The sequence below is a fragment of the Gambusia affinis genome, linkage group LG24 (assembly GCF_019740435.1).
Source record: "Gambusia affinis linkage group LG24, SWU_Gaff_1.0, whole genome shotgun sequence".
Classification (NCBI taxonomy): domain Eukaryota; kingdom Metazoa; phylum Chordata; class Actinopteri; order Cyprinodontiformes; family Poeciliidae; genus Gambusia; species Gambusia affinis.
Window position 1 is genome coordinate 8,153,128 of NC_057891.1, and position 19,704 is coordinate 8,172,831.

The following is a 19,704-nucleotide window of genomic DNA, read 5'->3' on the forward strand; positions in this document are numbered from 1 at the left end:
TCAGCTCCCACAGCTGCAGCTAACAACAACCACAACTGCTGAGGGCTTTATTTAGAGTCTTCTCTCTTTTCCATCCTGCTTTATTTAATTTTTTTTCAAAGAATCACAACACCTGCAATTAATAAGCCTCAGATAATCATCTGGCACTGACTTCCCTGTATTTTGTCTCTTCCTCTGCTCTTTCTTTTTTTGATCTCCTGTTCCTCACCCAAGCATTCCTATCTGGACCGAGAAACCTCACTCATTCTGAAAAGCATAGCTGGGAAGCCTTCTCACCTCCTGACCAAGGTGACTTCCTTTTACACTCCATGATTGGTCTGGGTGTCTGTGGAGTCTCTGCATGCCTCCTGGTGGTGGGGGGGGGAATCCATCTTTCAGGGTTCCGACACAGTCTGAAAATTTTGGAAGTAGATTTTAGTGTTTTTGACATCTAGATAAGGATGAGCGCATTGGCTCTGGAACGTTGTATCAGGAATAGTTTGGTAGTTTACCATAACAATGTGCGGGAACCCTGATCTTTATTATTGGGGAAAACCAAGATCGCCATATTCTGCGATCTGTATGATGGATAGTATCAAATTAACTTTTCCTCATTAACTTCACCATGAGTTGGTCTTTGGTAAACATTATCCAGATGCATGGGGGCTTTTGTCTTTGGATCTGTGTTGGTTCTCCTTTCCATATTTCTTCTGCATGCAGCTTACTGTTGATTTACTTTCTGTTTTATGAGGAAATAATATTGTCAAGCTAATGTATCAACCTTTGTGAGGTTTAATGTTTCTTGTATCTGTCAGTGTTATGCAGTACTTTTTCATCATTGAAGTTGAAACTGGGGCTAGTTTTATGAAGTCTCTACCTCAGAGGTTTTTACAATTATCTAGAAATTCATCATAACTCGGCTTGTGCAGTCCTGTCACATAAAACAGATCGGTTTCTGTGACATACAGTCCAGTCTAATCTTAACTGTAATTAATATTTAATCATGAACTGAAATTTGGAGAGAAGTGGGTGATATGGACTTATAGCTTTATCTCTTTTTTCGTGTGGCATATTGTGATGACGAAAAAAAAAAATTATGATAAAAAAAACAAAAAACAGTGTATCTTATTTGTTAGGTAACTGTGCGTCACAGCAAATGCTGTTCTTGTAAAAACATCATTCCCATTTTGAAATTGACTTCCTCAGAATACCACTAATATCACCAAACTGCACACAGTAACCATTTAATTTCCTGATATGTATTCATACTCTCATGGAACGAACTGCGAAGAAAATGGAATTACATTGTCTTGTTCTTTTATTTACTGTCTATAACTTCAATTTATCTCGACAGCGATAAATCCAATTTTGCGATAAATCATAAATTATATGACAAATGCTCAGCCCTAGAAGGGAAATCCCACAATGCACAAGCCGCGAGAACGAACTTGCGAATGTGGAATACTGATATCTGAGAGCGAGAAAGGCGGGGAAAGAGTGGAAAGACATCAAAGTGTGAGGATGCCAAAGTAGAAATAAAAAAAGAAATGCCCCAACTGCGCAGAAGAGCTCTTGAAAACTGGCAGGGTGTGAACGTGTCAGTAGAGTGGGACCAGGAACAGGACCGGTGTCAGAGGGTTAAATCTGAGGTTAAACCCACCCTGACCCGCTTACTCTGAACGCCGGCCACTCCGACTCCGACGCCATTAATGTTTGCTTGCTTTGAAGCTACTCATGTGAAAAAGACAGTCTGGGTCAAAGGGAGGAGGGGGTGGCTCTTGTTTATGCCCCTCACCCTCTTTCTGCGAACACATCTGTAGACGTCGTCAAATATTCAGCACCTCATTCACCCAAATTCCACCGCCGCACATCCCTGCCACTGTGGCTTAGCCTGAGGACCGGAGGCTGCCATCGTCTCTCGCCGATTGGCTGGAGGGTCCTGAGAAAGCAGCTCTCTGGTTGGCTGACCCCTTCGGCTCCTACTATATCTGTGGGGATTATGCTCCATCGATTGGGCACGCTCCCAAAGCCTGGCTGCTGTTCTGAAGAGAAGAAGGGAAGAGGCAAGGGGGAGGGGCATCTTCCTTCCTACTATCTCGTTTTTTTGGTCTGTCAAATTGTGCACATTGGTTGCACATGTGAATGTCAGTGAAACCCCACACCGCCGCAGACTTTTACCCATTTTCATCCCCGCCGACGATCATTGTGGAACAACTTTACAATGTTTCCCATTTCTTCCGAGGATTTAATATTTTTTGCGGGATCCATAGATGCTCTTTGAAGTGTTGCTGCATCAATCTGCAGCCTCGCCGTCCTTTAGGAATCTTCTAGCATTGTTTAAGAGGATCAAAGGAAGCTGCAGCGGCTTCCTTTGAATCCAGAATCATGGAGCGCCACATTTGAGGGAATGCCATAGCTGCAACCGCAACGATTCGCATCAGTTATATAACATATTAATTACCCAAGTGTAAGCATTGCTAACCTGTAGAATGGAGATGATGGCATCTTGCTGGAGAGGGCAGGTAAGCTGCGAAAATGGAGAGAAAAATCCTCATGTAGTTTGTGGCATTTCAACTTTTAAATAGGCTTAAATTGGACGAAACCGTGTGTGTGCCATGATGGATTAAACATGTCCCTGTGTGTCCATCCAGGAGGAGCAAGCCGCCAAGCTCAAGGCAGAGAAGATCCGTGTCGCTCTGGAGAAAATCAAGGAGGCGCAGGTCAAAAAGGTAAATTCGTTTTTTTGTTTGTTTGGTTTTTTTCTGAACACTTTCAGACTCGATCTGTCTTCATGAAACTCCTTCGACCTTATGAAACACTCGTCATCTTGTCAGATACGCTTTTGAACTTCATCCATGGCGAGGCAACGAAGCGCAGGGAAAATAGGTCAATGCAGCGTTTGATTGTGGAAGCAAGAAGTCAGTCTGTGCATTGAAAGACAATGCAGCGATTTCTCTTTTTTGCTTTTCCACTTCCACCATAACCTGCTCTGATGTTTGACTGGACGACTGCAGCCTCTGTCTCCATTTATGTATCGATACTGGACTCCACATGAATGAACCGACTGTGTGAGTGAGGACAAATGCATTTTGCAGAATGGCGTTCCTTTTTTTTTTTTTTTTTTTTTTTTTTAATATGTGATTAATGGATAAAACCCAGCAGTGTTCCAACTAACAGGGCTCTTCTCTAACCAGATAAAGGGAAGCTTGGTGCAGCTGCAACATGAGAATCAGTGATTCGCTGAATGCATGCGATTCCATCAGCTTCGTTGTATTTGAATTAAAAATTCAACATTTCTCATCAACTTTTATGCAGAAGAGATCCAGAGGGGGGGGGTGAGTTGGTCTGTGAAATGTAGGTCAGGCTCCCCATGTCTGAGGCTCCGTCGTAGAGCCTTCACTGGTTTGGGTTTCAGCTCAGTCATCCGGGTGAAGTGGTCGGCAAAACAAACATTGGCGGTATCGGAAAGCAGTTATTGGTTTTATCGGTGGGGATTCAGCGAAAGGAACTAAAACTTGCATCCGGCTATTGTAAAGTTTTAACTTCATTAGGTTTCAAAATATGTTTTTCAGGCACTCCTAAAGTCTTGTTTTAATATCTTTTTTTTCAGGAGTAGAGGTGTAAATGCCATCAAGCTACAAAACAGAATTTGGCACCAATTACTAGTTCATTTCAGTTTCTTATCTCATAAACTAATAACAAAAGCCCCATAAAAATGCGTATTATCTACAGTATATGGATATTTAAAGACAAAGGAAAACAAATAATTTAAATAAGTGAACAAATTACTTGTGAAAATGTCTGAGTCAGCATTTGCATCACATTTCTGCTAACATTTTGTTAATATTCTGATGTATTTAGTTGAATATACCTGGTAAATACAGATGTCTGTATTTTATTGGTCACAAACAGCAATAAATACCTTCACTTATTGTTTCTAACGCTCCTGTTCTTTCTCAGCTGGTGATTCGGGTCCATATGTCGGACGAGAGCTCCAAGACCATGATGGTGGATGAGCGGCAGTCGGTCAGACAGGTGCTGGACAGCCTGCTGGATAAGTCTCACTGTGGCTACAGTCCGGACTGGTCTCTGGTGGAAACCATTACGGAGCTGCAGATGGGTAAGCCAGCAGCTCATCCTGGCTCAACTAAGCAGGGGTTTTTCATTGCGCCATGATCTTTTCCAGAGCGTATATTTGAGGACCATGAGAACTTGGTGGAGAACCTGTTAAACTGGACCCGGGACAGCCACAACAAGCTCATGTTCATCGAGCGCATCGAGAAGTACGCTCTCTTCAAGAACCCCCAGGTGAGCGGCCATTAATCTGCTCATGCCGCGCACGCAAACACATAGTTCATGCATGCTGAGTGCTTACCCAGCTGCCAGTCAGTGAGGGAACTTGAAAGTAGGTCAAAACTCTAAAGCGAGTTGAGGTGAATAATTTATTTAACGTAAGACGAGGTGTGTTTCCAGCTTCACTCCCCCTCCTCTTTGTCATCGACTCACTTTCCTGTTCCCTTCAATCCCTTTCAGAACTACTTGTTGGGGCGGAAGGAGACATCAGAGATGGCTGACCGGAATAAAGAAGCTCTACTGGAGGTAAAGCCGTGCAAAACGACCTTTGGTTTTGTTTCTGCTGCTGGTAGAAGGAAATGAAAACAGAGAATCACACTATTTTATTTTATTCTTATTTTCATTTTTGCCTTTCAGGAATGCTTCTGCGGTGGGTCGGTGTCGGTGCCAGAGATAGAGGGGATTCTGTGGCTCAAAGAGGATGGAAAGAAGTCGTGGAAAAAGCGTTACTTTCTCCTCAGGGCTTCAGGGATCTATTATGTCCCAAAAGGCAAAGCAAAGGTCAGCTTAGATGAATAATCCTCTAACACAACATAGTTTTGAGACCTCTAGTTTTCTAATAAAGTTAGCACTTTTATGACTATCAAAAGTAACATTTAAAGATAACTCTTATAAAAGTACAGATCAAGTGTTTGTATCATTTTTGTATAATTTGATATAACTGTAGTTGTCATGCGTATGTGGTTTTATAAAGATAAAAATACTACATATTTTTGTAAAAATGTTACAAGTAAAAATGTTAGAGATAGATATATTTTTAAAAATTTACTTTTATAAAATGTATTGTTTTTGATGCAATGCTCTATAACATGTACATGTATCATTTTTGCATCATTTGTGTCAATATTGTATAATTTTTATATGAAATACATGTTACTAAAGAGGTGGAAGATTTAGAAGTATCTGTATTAAAAGTGATACGATGGGAATTTGGTGTTATGTTAAGTTGCTGTAATGGCTCTTTACTTTACTTTAGTAAATCTGGAGATGCACAAAAAAACTCAAAGCTTTGTTAAAGTGAGATTTCAGAAAATACTGAGACCACTACTTCTTTAACACCTTGTTACATTCTCCAGAAACCTCCTGGAAATGTTGCAGAGTATTTTTGGACATTTTGTATAAAAAAAAAAAAAAAGAAAAATTAATTGGAGGAAATTTTCTGTTTTATGATAATTGCATAATTGCAAAAGCCTTACGTGTCAGTTAAAAAAAAAGTCAAGCAATGTTTCTAATTTTGAACAGGTACACTTATAAAAAAAAAAAAAATCTGCATTTTATATGACAGACTTTTAAGGGTTAAACAGAAATGTGAGTTAGGATCATGAGAACCAGATCCACAGTCTGCTCTGCGGTATTTCCTGTTGTGTGCTGAATCCCTTTGAAGAACAGTTGAAGCAAACAGCGCATGCCGTTTATCTTGTATGGTACTAGATCTGAAGTGCACATGTGCTCTTATTTTTGTAAGCATGTGTGCAACGTGCATAATTCCCTTAATTATCTTCCTTTTCTAACCTTTTTCTCCATCAAAAACTATCTTCTTAACATCTGAAAATTTAGAAACATGCTCTATGTTCAAAAGCCCCCATATAATCATCATTTAATTAGTGTTTTGTGGAATTCGTTCTCAATTAGTTGTAATCTAGATTACAATGTTATGTTCTAATTTCTACATGTGTTTTCCAAAGTGATAGGAATAGAAACTAATTTACCAATTCATCACTTAAAAGTTTTTTGTTGTTATAATTAGCGAAATATGCGAATAATGTTGTATCTTGTGTCTCTGAAGGCGTCCAGAGATCTTGTGTGCTTCCTGCAGTTGGATCATGTTAATGTGTATTATGGACAGGACTACCGCAGCAAATACAAGGCTCCTACTGATTACTGCCTGGCCCTGAAGGTAAGGAAATCACTGACCAACACCTTTGTAGATAGTTAACAGGTATAGAAAAAGCTCTTAATAATCAACGCTTTTGTTTTTCTATCTGTTATTTTGATGATAGCTGCAAAACAATTGGTAAAGGAGACATGCTAAGCATGGCAGTTGCAAACTACAAAAAAAATCTGCTTTTTTTTTTGTTATAGTGTGCAAGTCAAAAATATACAGGTCCGAGCGTTGGTGAGATGAAACTAACATACAGATTTTTTTACCGTCAAACCCTCCAAGAGTTAAAGTTTGATGTATAAGTAAATCAAACTTTATCTATAAATGTAAAAAAAAAAGTCTTTACAGATGTTTTGTTTTGTTTTTAAACTAATTAAAAAACTACTAGGGAGACACATTGAAAATGTTCAAACTATGTACAGAAACTAGAAAATTACATTATTATTATGGAGGAGCTAAAATATTGAGGATTAAAATGGATCAACATTGGGTCTTTCAATATCAAGTATATCAATTCCTGATTCTTTTTCATTTTTACTAAGCAAAATTCAGATTATTGATGGGAAATATTTTGTCCTTTTGTTATGTCTTATGCAAGCTGTAGCCACTAGATGGGGCTGTTTATTTATTTTTATTTGCTTTATCAGCATCCCCAAATCCAGAAGAAGTCCCAGTACATCAAATACCTTTGCTGTGATGATGTTAGGACCCTGCACCAGTGGGTGAATGGCATCCGCATCGCCAAGGTGAGTCCAAATCAGTTCATTTTGGCCAATCAGCAATGTTTTTATATGTATTTTCATAAATGACTTGAAGTATGTACTTGTCTATAGTACGGCAAGCAGTTATATGTGAACTACCAGGAAGCAATGAAGAGGACAGAGGCAGCCTATGATTGGTCATCTCTGTCTACCTCCAGCATTCGGTCAGGCTCCAGTTCTGCCAGTATACCTGGTGAGTTTATTTTCCAATCACAGACTCCACTGTCAGTGCAGCATGAAGTTAAAACCAAGATTCTTGTGTTTGCATCCTGTCAGAGTCCCAGTCCAATCATTCAGGTCATTCAGACAGTGGAGTAGACACAGCCTCCTCTCATGGCCGGTCCCAGAGTGTGGTGAGCTCCATTTTCTCTGAAGCCTGGAAGAGAGGAACCCAGATGGAGGAGAATTCTAAAGTATGATTTTCTGTCCTCAGACATTCAAATGTATGTTAAATAAGAGGTTGTGATTTATTTATTGCTTATATTTGCTCAGCAGATCCGGATGGAGGCGTCGCGTGGATCAACGCATTCCTCCCACAGCCACCGGCATCACAGCCAGCATTCAGTGGACCACCCCGTTCTCACTCCCCCTCCACAGCAGCAGCAGCACCCACCTCAGCCATCTTTAACGCAACAACCGACAGTGATCCAACCACATCAACCTCCATCACCTCCCCAGATGCTGCCACCACCACCGCCAGAGACGGTACAACCTCCGCATCCGCCACCCAAGTCTCCAGAGCCGCAGCCCAGCATTAGTTACGATCAGCAGGAACCAGCTGCTGCTCCCAGTCCACCTCCACCCCCTCCACCACCTCTCCCGCCACCACCTCCTCCACTCCCTCCACTGCAAATGGTGTCGCACCACTCGCCAGCCCCCACCATGTACAAATACAGCACCATCACCCGACTGCAGAACCAGAAGACTTCTCACAAGCTACCGGCGACGGCTAAGCAAGTCCTGCCTCCACCTCCGACGCCACCTGCACAGGTCATCAAGCCCAACGTAAATCACATTGCTGCAAGGACGAACGTCCCACCTCCTCCTCCGCCTCCACCTCCGCTGTCAATGCCGACCCCGGGGTCCGCGATGGCGGTTTTGCGATTTGGCCCTTTCAACCCGCCTGCTCCTCCTTCCTTCATCCCACCACCTCCTGCAATGCACGCCAGCAACATGATGTTTCCTCCTCCTCCGCCTCTGCCTCCACCTGTTGCACCAACCCCCATGAGACAGACTGTTCAAGCCAACTGCCTGAAGCAGGCGCTAAAGGATCGGTTTCCCAGTCCGCCACGAGAACTGTTGTCTCACAACGGGGATCTTGAGGACTCCCCACCGCCTGCTCCAGCACCACCACCACCACCTCTGCCGCCTCCACCGCCGCCCCCACCTCCTCCTCCGCCACCCCAGCAGTGCTCAATACCAGCACAGTTTCCACCTCCTCCTGGACCCCCCCAAGCTCCACCCAAAACCTTCACTCCTGGTTTTATGCCTCACACTGCACCCAAACCCATGTCCCCAGTATCACCATTCCCTCCTGCTCCAACTCCACCCCCTCCCCCTCCTCCCCCTCCTGCACCTTCTCACCTAAAGAAACAGCTCAGCCTCCAGCACACCCATCCTCCTCCTACCCTCCCCAAGCAGCACAGCCTCACTAAAACGGTGAGCATTTCTGCGGGAGCTGCACCTACCATGTCTTTGGTGAAGCAGTTGGCAAGTCAGTTTCCAGGAGCTTCATCCCAAGTCAACAATGCTGAGTACCCTAAAGCACCACTCTCCCCTCCTGCTGTGAAAACGAAACCAAAATGGCAGCCTGGCGGTAACCAACAGCTGCCGTCTCCAGAGTTCCCCCCTCCTCCAGCAGAGAGCAACAACAGTTTCCCTGCACCACCCCCACCACCTCCTCCGCCGCCACCTCCTCCTCCAGCACCCATCACTGGCCCAACGCCACCACCCCCACCCCCGCCTCTTCCCTCTGGAAACTTGGGCTCTCCACTGAGGAGATCGCCCTCTGGCTCCTCCAGTTTCGGTGGTAAGAAGCCCCCTCCAACCCCTCAGAGGAACTCCAGCATTAAGGCCAACTCGTCAGCCTCTTACGAGGAATCCAGGAGGAATTTGCTCAGCAAGTTTGCTCCCCAGGGCAATAGCACCCCATCTTCCCCTTGTCCCGTTTCTTCCTCCATTGGATCTCCTTCAAAGGACCCTTCAAATGGGCCTCCTGCACCTCCTAAACCAGGAAAGCTCAACCTGTCTAACCTACCTTTGGCGCTTCAAGCTAAAGTAAGCCAGGCCAAACAGGCAGGTGGTGACTTTCCATCTCCTCCACCCGAGTGCGCCTACTTTCCACCTCCTCCCCCTGTCTCTGAGCTTTTCCCTCCTCCACCGCCTCCAGGCAATGATATCCCGAGGGTAGCCGTGGTAAATCCTCAACCCCAAACTCCCCCTCCTCCGCCACCTGTCTCCCTTGTTAGCAACTCAATATGGGCAAAGAACTCCCTAAAAAAGACTCCTCTGCCCACCCTAGGGCGGCGAAGCAACACTACCCCGGAACCGCCTGGCATATCTCCACCTCCACCCACATCTCCAAAGGGTAGCTCAGGTCAGCCCAACTTCCTAGCAGATCTCAGCCAGACTTTGAAACGCAAGTCGGTGGGTCGCCAGGGTCCAGGCCTCCCCGGCAAACTGGACCCAGCGGGGACCATGGATGACATGGCGCTGCCTCCGCCACCCCCAGAGCTGCTACTGGACCAGGGGCAGCAGAGCAATGGAGGAAACGACAGCTATATGTCCGGAAACATCTCAGGCTATGCAACACTGCGAAGAGGACCACCACCCGCACCGCCCAAACGCGGGGATGCAACCAAACTTACCGGATAACGTTGAACTCTGAGATCAGGACACAACGCAGCTGGCTGAACAGACGTTATTAGCTAAATTGATATGAAATCCTAAACTTCTTAAATTCACTTGTGATCACTGATGAATTGGTGATCGTGTACATATTAAAAAAAGCCAAATCCGACCACCGAATTCAAACAGTGCATTTTGTAAAACAGACTGTTAAGACTGGACCAGGTAGGTATGAAGGATCCAGGTCTGAGCCAAATCATGTGTTTGCTTTCCTTTTTTTTTTTAATTCCCATAAAGCTATGCCATATACTGGATACAAACAGAGAAACGGATCGGAACCACATGTTTCTGCTTTGATCACTGCATGAACCATATGTGATAACAGGCTGGAGTTGCCCTGGGTTGAGTGTCTGTCTCTGTGTGTGTATGAATGAGAGGGAAACATGCATCGTCTCCATGCATGATTACATATATTGGTGAAGTAGTTGATCATTAAGGAATGCTGCCATGTTTTCTTTTGTATGAAATAATTTAAAGACTGATGATTTTAACATTGTTTTGGTTTTTGGTTTTTTAATTCTGGCCAACAAATTTAGTCTAAACTGGATAGAAGAAAGGGATTCTGCCACACTAATGAACCTCAAACAAATTGGAAAAAATTCAGTTTTGAATGTTACATAAGACAAATAAGAGAAGGATTTTAATACAGAAATGCTATATGCTGAGCATCTCCACACGGGTAATCCACAAATGCTGAAGGATCTGGCTCTATCCAAAGACTTTTAAAGGAAAGTTGAGTTCTGCTATGTTTTATCAAATCCAAAATCAGCACAGTGGTTTACCAGGAGAGATCAGGGCACTTCATGCGTCTCTAAGTTGGTTTTAATTTCAAGTAGGACTTGGCACCACCTGAACTCACTTGACGTAAAACCCAGTGGAGATTCTGTGGAGTTCTGTCAAGACGAGAATGAGACAACAATGCAGATGAGTTAATGGTCATTATCAAATCAATCTTAACTTCCTTAACTCATGCAAAAGGACCCCCAATCACAGATTGAAGTCTAACTTAGCCGTACGCTAACATTTCTGAATTACAAATTCTTTTTATTGGTTTTATGTAACATTTCTGCAACCTAAATTTTGGGTTTTAAGCCATAAGCAAAATGAACAACAATAGATGTATATTTTTTGGGTAATTTCACTTTCTGAACTTACTGAAGTAAGCTGTAGTATCTGCAGAACCTTCTCAGTTCAAAATTCGTTGATCTTTTTACAAAAATGCAAATGTAAAGGAAGTCTCATTACGAACACCTTGGGGGAAAAAAACTTTTATTATTATTATTTAATGCAAAATTAGGAGGAGCTGTGTTTAAATGGAGGTGGAGGCCTGTGTTTGTTTATCTGTGTGAGTTCCTTGTGTGTTGGCTTGATTTTTGGACCTCATCCCACATCACCACTGGTTCCCAACGCCTTTTGAAATCAGGAATACAAACTGGAATCTCATCTTAGTACACACTGAAGGAGACGTATTCGCCTGGTTAATGTACAGCGCATTACACCGTGTATTTAATGACCCCCCCATCAGACTTGCATTAGACCGAATGTGCTTTGAATCCCGTCTTGTTTGTTCATGGTGCCATTGCTGCTTAAGCCGACAGCTCACAAGGACAGCAGTGCCTAGAAAGCGGAGCATGAAGGGGTTTCCTTGCCTTGCTGCAGTACTTTTATTTCCCGGGTTCTTGTGCTGTCCATGAAGTATCCCTTTCCCCATGTGTCCTTTTGTGCCATGATGACATATCAGTAATATTCCCACATAATTTGACTGGTGTTTAAAGCAGAGGGAGTTCGTGTCGGCTTCCCTGCTGGTTGCCTTCGCTGAAGGACTTCTTCAACATGCTTCTCATTTGTCTGAGTCGGCATATCTTAAACCACCGTGACGGGACGTTTGCTAGAGTTCAGTTTGTAAGCTATTAATGTGGTAAAGTGTGAAGTAAATGCAAAGAAGGTTGAAGTCAATGTTTCCTCTTGCATATAAACTGAAAATCCCAATATACATGTTCAAACCTGACCTCAACCTCGTCTGAGTCCTTATTTTTTCGCATTTCTTGGGAGTTTGGTGTTGGCTGGAAATACAGGCGTACTCCGCCCTCTAGTGGTCACATTTTACTCTACAACCTGTGGATGAGATGGCTTATTATTGTAATCCAGCTACGCAGTCCTGAAAGTTGAATTTAATATGATGTGATAAAGTTGCATGATGTGTGGAGTTCAACAGCAATAAAATGTGGTAGAAAATATCCAATTTTTATTTTATTTTTTGCATTAACAGAGGGGCTAATTGTAGTACTCGGTTTCCTTCAGTATAAATGTCATGAATATATTAGTTTTAATTAATTGTGGCTCAACAACACTTGGAATTTTTTCTGCTATATATCTGTTTTTAACTATTAGATTCTGTCTCATTACCAACAGTCTGTCGACAGTCTGTTGCTGTAGTAATTATATTCTTTTCTGTAAAATAGATATGAAAGCACCCTTAAAAAACCCAGTTTTCTGTAAGATACTTTATTTTTCCCAAAGCAAAATTAAATATTATATTATCCAAATATCCAGTAACATGCTGGATGACACCATGCTTATCCACCTCAATTGCTTTTGCCGCTCCTCTTTGAGTCTGCGTCTGAGTTATATGATTAGAGAGTTCAGAGTCCCAACAAAGGTTGGAGAATGTAGTAAGTATACAATCCTGTGAAAGATTAACCTCTTTCCCGAAAGAACAAACCATTCAGAAAGTCAGCTACTTTATAATCAACAAAACTATGTAAATTGCTTTATTGTTTTACAGAAAGCTTGGATTTTCTTTCTGCGATGTACTCGATTTAAAATAAACAGGGCACAAAAAAGACAAAACTAAACATACTAAAGCTAATTCCAGTGCATTTATTACACTTCAACATCTTTTAAACTGATACATGAACAGAAAATCCTAATGCACACTGTATCTTTATTTTATTCACATTTAAAGTTAATAGACAGATTTTTTTTGTAAACAGTTACCTGAACCCTCTTTTTTCCAGGTTTTAAGTCCAGGGTAATTTGTTCCCGCTGAGAATTTTACAAAATGTACACTGCAGACAAAAACGTCCAACATCTCCCTGCAGCTCCTTATGCACCTAAATACCTCACTGTGACAAAACGATTTCGATTCAAGACGTGTTTTCTACATGAGACAAGTGATTTAATCGTGTTCGACACCAGTCCTGCATGAAGTCCATTAAGGTGAAAAGGTAAAAAAAAGAAACGAAAGCTGGTCATCGCTCCAGTGTTCCCATCAGAGGCTCCATGGCTGCCAGGAAGCAGGCTTCAAACTCCTGATCCGAGAAGCGTGCCACCGACTGGCGTGCGTTGCGTCTGATCTGCAGGCGGCTGTCAGGTGGCAGAGCCAGGATCTTGTCTATGGCTTCTGCGTAACTGTCCTCATCTTCTGCCAGGAATCCGGTTTGACCTCCGTCAAAAGGTCTGACGATGTCCAGCTTCGGACCCCCCGACTTGTGAGCCAGGATGACCTTTCCTGCTGCCATGCACTCCACAACACCTAGAAGAGAAACCGGTAAGCGCACGTTTACAAGAGGGTTCCTACAGGCTGCACCCACTCATATTTAAGAATTTTTTTTAACAACACGAACAGAATTTAAGATATGTATCACAACAACAACAAAAATTGTAGATAAATAAATTGTATGGTTTGGCAACAGTGGCTAAAACGAACATCGACCAGAAAACTGGCAATGAATTTGCAGTTACAAGTAATGGACATAAAAAGAGCGAGCTAGCTTTGTGCTAGCCAACACACACCTAGCCATATTTTAGCAGCTAGTCACAACTGCTTCAAATGCAGTGAAGATATGTGTGCAATTCACATTTTGACATAACAGTAAAGATGAAAGATTCCTGGCACAACAAAATATAAGACTTGTGATTAACTGACATACAGCCAAATAATTATTTTTAATGAATTTAATACTTTTAAGGCATTCATTTTTAGATACACAAATTTGAGGCCTTTTAAGGACGTGCTGACATTTTGCATGACCACTTTGAAGACGGTAATCATATTTTTATTTAAATTTTTTTTTTACCTATTCCGAAGTGTTCGTTCCACATGGTGTGCAGACCAATGGTGGCTTCACTCATCTGCCTCTTCAGCTCCTCAAAAGATACGTTTAGTTTAAATTCCACCCTGTCTGCGACGCCCAGCTCCTGGCAAAGTCCCCGAAGCATGAGAACTCTGTCTTCATCTTCCTGGTTCCTGCATCCGCCTATCAAGACGAGCTTCAACCCCTCCCTGACCCCTGACCTCTCCCTCCTTCTGTCCCAAACCTTCTTGAAGGCCCTGATCTGCAGCCGGTGATCCTTCTCTGGCCTGAATTGGCCGACGGAAACAATGGAGTGGCACTTCCTGTCCCCGTCCTCCTCCAGCGGGATGTCCAGGAAGGCGCTGACGTCGCAGGGCGGGTACACCACGCTGGTGCGGTTGGGGGAGCGCCACAGAGACAGGATGTGATCGAGGGTCCAGGAGGAGTTGACCATGATGACGTCGCTGCAGGAGCCGGCCATCCCATAGAGAACGGCGAAGAGGCAGTAGTAGACCAACTTAAAGGCGCTCAGGAACAGACTGTTTGAGATGAAGTCTGGGTTGTTGAACCTGAGACAATCACACTTTGTTAGCTTAGTGCATAGAAAGCAGCATCAGTTTGGTAAAAGCAGATAGACTTTACCTTGGGTTCCTCTCCCTCACCACAGACAGCATGTCAGTGCTGATGGTGGGATAGTGAACGTAGCTCCCAACGCTGCAGCCTCCCAGGTAGCGAAACAGCGGCAGGGTGAAGGCGTAACCCATGGAGTCGATGTAAAGGTCCGGGACCAGTTCGGTCAGGGCCTCCCATCCCAAGAAGATGGACCCCACGCTCTGTCCCAGCAGGGTGAAGTGTGGAAACAGACCAGGCTCCACCAGGACCCGGTGCTGCAGGAAGATGAACCGGACCGGCCGCGGCAGCACGATGTTGAAGCGCTGACGGGCTCCCTCCAGGATCTGCTGGCCGGTCACGCCCAGGTCCCCAGTGTACACCACAAAGTTGATGTCCGCATACCTGCAAACAGCCTGGTTGCGTTAAATGCTAAGGGCAACTTTCATGAAATAAAAATACAGAATTCAGCACCATTTTCTTTACATTTTATCCCACTGAATAACTATTTCTTTAAAATTTTAATGATACCTGTTTTGTAGAGCCCTGATAGCACACCAGAGCACCCTCTCTCCCCCGCCACCGGCGTTGCAGTAAGGGTGGAAAAATGCCACCGTGGGACGACCTTCCCGCGCCCGGCGAGCATTCCTGCTGCTCTGCAGCCAGAGACGGACGGCCAGCACCAGTAGGACAAGGACAGCGACCAGCAGCATGCACAGAAGCAGCAGCGGGAGCAGCAACTTCCACAGCAACCTGAAACAAAGACCCGCGCTTTGTGTTTGGCTCATCTTTGTTTGTACTGCATTGGATGCAGAGTGGTTTACAGGAGGAAAGAAATCTGCAAAAATCGGCGCAAAAATATCCATTCGGTTCAAAGTTTCATAGATGAAAAATAGAAATATGTTTTGCAGCTGTATGTTGTAATTTTTTATGTTTTGATCAGACTGAAGACTGTACACTCATCTGCAGCTAATATTGAGCAAGCTCTGCGCTGGTGGCAACACGACTCTGTTCAATTCAGTTCAAAATGTATTCATCTTTTAAGGCTATTCTTTCACCATTTAAATCAACACAGTAACACTGTCAAGAGTTTTTGGACATAACTTTACAACAGAGATACTTCCGATATAAAACTACAATTTTAAAGGATAGATTCTATGAATGCATTAAAAAAACGATTTAAAAAGCTTGCATATTTTTACAATTAGAATGGATTAAATAGACTAATGATGCGTAGAAACGGAGACAATCTCAATATTTTACTGTTTTTCCCATTATATTTTTGCACAAAGTGAAACAGGAACCAGTATAATTTATATTTATATTCCTAATTATTTTTATCCGCTGATTTTAGCCGTTTCCTTGCATCTTACCTCGTTATTTCACACAAATACATCACCAGCTGATCGTGAGCCGACATCTTTGCGTCAGCCCGGTCCGTGCGTCACAACCTCTTCGGCGCTGCTCCCCTCATTGCGTTAACTGTCTGGCGCCACCAACAGGCGAGGTGGTATCACTGCGTCAGCGCGTCATTGTGAACTGAGCTGAAAACTCAAAAATGTGTGAATAATTTTCCATATATTCAGATTACACAGCTTTATATGACACTGGTTAATAACTAATTAGATGATGCTGTTTCTACTGATCTCTGCCCCGCTGGCTGTTTTCTCAAAGGTAAAGTTTACTTGAACAAACACAGCTTCAATCAATAATTTTGTACCTACCCCCACAGTTTGGACAGAGCTTGGACATTCATCATGACGACTCTTCGGGTGTTGTTTATTTTTTTATATTTTGACCTGCTTCTACAGACAGGACAATGCACAAAAATAAGGTAAATGGCTTTAGTTGATCTCAGTTTTGAAAATGTATGCATTTTATTTCTATAAGCTATAGAAAATAACACTTTGTCAGACAGGAACATACTTATGCAAACATAAAGAGCAACGGTGAGTTATATAGATTCCTGTCAAAGTATTACAATTTAATTCTGCTTTTGCATTTTTGTCACACTTGAATGTCTTAGATCATCAAACAAATGTTATTATCAGACAACTTTAACTTGAGTAAATGCGAAATCCATTTTTTTAAGTTGATGGGTCTTTTTTACATTTATTTCAGTGGCCAGGTTTTATCAATCACCCCTAACACTCAAGAACAAGTGGATATTTTGAAGAATGTGTCCACCCAGTACCAGGTAGAACTGTTCTCATCTTTGCCACCGTTTACTTGCCTCTTTAGGTTATTTTCTTTCAGAAGACCATAACGTCTGACATTTTCTCTCAGACAGGTTTATGGCAGCCCATTTCACCTCAAAATATCAAAGAGCAAACACAAGTTCACCTCTACGTTCCTGGGAACATCTCCGAGACGGTCAGGAACCTGCTGCAGAGACACGATATTACACATGAGTACGTCGCTCCTATTGTAAATTACAGCTGCTTGTTTGTGTCACATTTAACCATGTTGAAATCTTCGTTGTAGAGTGATGCTGCCCAATGCTGATGAGATAATTGAAATGCAGATGAGGAACGAGTCCGGTGACCCAAGAAGTGGCTCCACGTTTTACTACAGATACCACACTTTAGAGGATGTGAGACTCTGCGGGAGATCCTAACTCAATTTTTATTTTTTTTATTTTAATAGCTGTGCTATTCTGTTGTAGATCTATGACTGGATCAACAGAACAACCCATGACTATCCAGACAAAGTTAAAGCTATTCTTGTTGGCTCTTCAAATGAGAAAAGACCGCTGTACGCTCTAAAGGTAAACTTTTACTTGTGTTAAAAATATGACAAAGCCACTAAAAGCCCAACGTTTAATTTGACAATAAACATTGTTTTTTTTCAGTATGCTAAGTCTTCTTCTTTTATATTTTGTGTGACACATGCAGAGAGAGTTTTAGGGGTGGAAGTAACTGTTCCCACAGAGATTTAGTTAAAAGCTAGTTATTAAATGTGTTCAGTTTAACAGTGAAATAAATTTTATTGTGAGATGATGCTGCTGCCATAGAAGTTAAACCTTATTAAAAAAAAAAAAAAAATCTTAACACATCTTTACAAAGGGGTGCATTTAAGAGCCAGGTGGTTCCATTTCTGTAATTTGAAGTGAGTCTGGAACCAATGTTGCACTTCTGCGTTTCAGCTGTCTCTAAATAACAGACCAAACAAGAAAGCCGTGTGGATCGACTGTGGGATCCATGCCAGAGAGTGGATCTCTCCTGCTTTCTGCTTGTTTTTCGTCCACTACGTGAGCACAATTTTTTATTTAGGATCCCCCTCTGAAAACCTGTCCGAGTGTTTTTGTTCCAGAGATCTGAAAGCCAGCTGCTCTTTTCCTTCACAGTCGCTGTCATTTTACAACCTGAACACTGAAATGACTCAGATCCTGGACAACATGGACTTCTACGTCCTGCCCGTCATGAACCCAGACGGATACAAATACACCTGGACAAAAGTAAGAACATCCAATTAGTTTCCTACACGGCTTGTAGTAAACTGTTTGTTGTTTTAGTTTTTATTCTTGCCGCACTTCAATAAAGCTCAGATTTAAAGTGTGACAGAGTCACCCACCTGAGCACTGGGTCATTGCAGCCCCTCCAGAGTTTTACAACTCATGCTCTTGGTTTTCACGTTTGAGTCTTTCGTTACAGCAAATTAGATCTCTTTAGCAGTGTTTTTTGATTTTTAATATTCTCTTTGTTATTGCTTTACCCTTTTAAAATTGTATTCTATGTCCATTTGGCTCTCTTTTTGAACCTTTGATAAACATTTTTTTAGTGATTTTGTTGTAACTTTATTCATTTTTATGGAATGTTTTCTTTTACCTTGAAAATTCTGCTTTCCTAATTTTTCCACTTTATTTATTGTGATTTAGGATCTAGTTGCATTGTGTGTCTCTGGGGTAATTTTGTGCTTGAGAATGCCTGAGAATTTGTGCGAAGAATAGTTTTGGGTTTTTTTGCTCTTTACCTCAGGACAGAATGTGGAGGAAGAACCGTTCCCCCCAAAAGGGTACGTCCTGCGTCGGAGTTGACCTGAACAGAAACTTTGACGCCAACTGGTGCAGTAAGTTCAGAAGAATTAAAATCCCCCTCATGTTTTACAAATGTAAAAGAAAATGAAGAACACATTATTTATTCAGTGCGATCGTCTGTTTCACTTAGCGACAGGAGCCTCTCCTGATCCCTGCACTGAAATCTACTGCGGCCCCTTCCCTGAATCGGAGCCAGAGTCTCAGGCTGTCGCCAACTTCCTGCGGAGCCACAAGGAATCCATTCAGATCTATCTGAGCATCCACTCCTACTCTCAGATGCTCATCATCCCCTATTCCTGCACCGAGGATGAAGCCGAGAATCACAGTGAACTGGTCTGATTGATTTATTTCAGCTGAAACATAAAGTTCCCAAAATCCTGAAACCATATGGAGTTTTTTTTTTGTTGTTCTTTTTTTTTTTATATATATGTGTATATATATATAGTACGAGATGGTCAAAACTGCTGCAGATAACATCAAGAGATATTACAGGAACATCTACACATATGGAGCAGGAGCACAGATCATTTGTAAGGAATATTTAGTTGTTGACCTATGACTTATTAAAGGCAGATTTTACCTTTACCTTTTCTGTCTGCAGACCTGGCTCCCGGTGGCTCTGATGATTGGGCGTATAATCTTGGCATTAAATACTCCTTCACGTTTGAGCTCCAGGACCGTGGCAGATATGGCTTCCTGCTGCCGCCATCCCACATTCAGGGCGCTTGCAATGAAGCTCTGCTTGCGGTGAAGACCATTGCTATGAAGGTCATGGAGAAACCCCAAGCTGCAACGAGTTCCCGTCAAGCTGGACCTGCAGCTTGAGTTGTCCAGCTTCAAAAAGTTTTTGAATTACACCTTCTGACACTGAATAAGCTGAAGCATCACATTAGCCAAAATGTACAAAAGCGTTGGAAAATGTCTATATCTATAGAGAGAAGTGTCGGCAGACGTGAGGAATTCAAACCTATTTCACAATAATGGATAAAAATATGACACAGTCGCAAGTAAATAAATAAATGAAACTCATTGATGTTTGTTTTCTCCTCTTTTTAATGCAGTTGTATTATCTTCTATATGCATAAATGACTTTATGGTGGT

At 42.6% G+C, this 19,704-nt stretch overlaps 3 protein-coding genes across 11 annotated transcripts in view; 2 read left to right on the plus strand and 1 right to left on the minus strand.

Moving 5' to 3' along the window:
* The window catches only part of raph1b (Ras association (RalGDS/AF-6) and pleckstrin homology domains 1b), a 41,270-nt gene extending 29,380 nt beyond the window's left edge, over positions 1 to 11,890 (plus strand). For 5 of the 8 annotated variants that reach the window (XM_044110427.1, XM_044110426.1, XM_044110428.1 and 2 more), the window contains 11 exons: positions 214 to 288; positions 2,631 to 2,708; positions 3,940 to 4,099; positions 4,166 to 4,287; positions 4,513 to 4,578; positions 4,690 to 4,833; positions 6,119 to 6,229; positions 6,862 to 6,960; positions 7,048 to 7,168; positions 7,252 to 7,388; positions 7,468 to 11,890. In XM_044110427.1, the coding sequence (XP_043966362.1) occupies positions 214 to 288; positions 2,631 to 2,708; positions 3,940 to 4,099; positions 4,166 to 4,287; positions 4,513 to 4,578; positions 4,690 to 4,833; positions 6,119 to 6,229; positions 6,862 to 6,960; positions 7,048 to 7,168; positions 7,252 to 7,388; positions 7,468 to 9,849 (3,495 nt within the window). In that variant the 3' untranslated portion in view covers positions 9,850 to 11,890. The remainder of the gene's footprint in view (positions 1 to 213; positions 289 to 2,630; positions 2,709 to 3,939; positions 4,100 to 4,165; positions 4,288 to 4,512; positions 4,579 to 4,689; positions 4,834 to 6,118; positions 6,230 to 6,861; positions 6,961 to 7,047; positions 7,169 to 7,251; positions 7,389 to 7,467) is intronic. The other 3 variants (XM_044110430.1, XM_044110432.1, XM_044110425.1) reach the window with 2 other exon arrangements.
* A 730-nt stretch (positions 11,891 to 12,620) lies between these two features.
* On the minus strand, positions 12,621 to 16,086 carry alg11 (ALG11 alpha-1,2-mannosyltransferase). The gene is made up of 5 exons (XM_044110436.1): positions 15,941 to 16,086; positions 15,099 to 15,320; positions 14,601 to 14,972; positions 13,962 to 14,527; positions 12,621 to 13,417 (listed from the first exon to the last, which is right to left on the minus strand). The coding sequence occupies exons 1-5, from the start codon at positions 15,985 to 15,987 to the stop codon at positions 13,134 to 13,136; spliced, it is 1,491 nt and encodes a 496-aa protein (XP_043966371.1). The 5' UTR covers positions 15,988 to 16,086; the 3' UTR covers positions 12,621 to 13,133.
* cpb2 (carboxypeptidase B2 (plasma)) lies at positions 13,372 to 19,632 on the plus strand. 2 transcript variants are annotated; one of them, XM_044110445.1, is made up of 12 exons: positions 13,374 to 13,432; positions 16,300 to 16,401; positions 16,689 to 16,764; positions 16,854 to 16,978; positions 17,052 to 17,160; positions 17,233 to 17,334; positions 17,713 to 17,817; positions 17,914 to 18,024; positions 18,545 to 18,635; positions 18,734 to 18,936; positions 19,049 to 19,133; positions 19,205 to 19,632. In XM_044110445.1, the coding sequence occupies exons 2-12, from the start codon at positions 16,325 to 16,327 to the stop codon at positions 19,426 to 19,428; spliced, it is 1,308 nt and encodes a 435-aa protein (XP_043966380.1). In that variant the 5' UTR covers positions 13,374 to 13,432; positions 16,300 to 16,324; the 3' UTR covers positions 19,429 to 19,632. The 2 variants fall into 2 exon arrangements, with proteins under 2 accessions (XP_043966381.1, XP_043966380.1); XM_044110446.1 differs by lacking the exon at positions 19,049 to 19,133 and having other exon boundaries at positions 13,372 to 13,432.
* Positions 19,633 to 19,704: the final 72 nt, after the last annotated feature.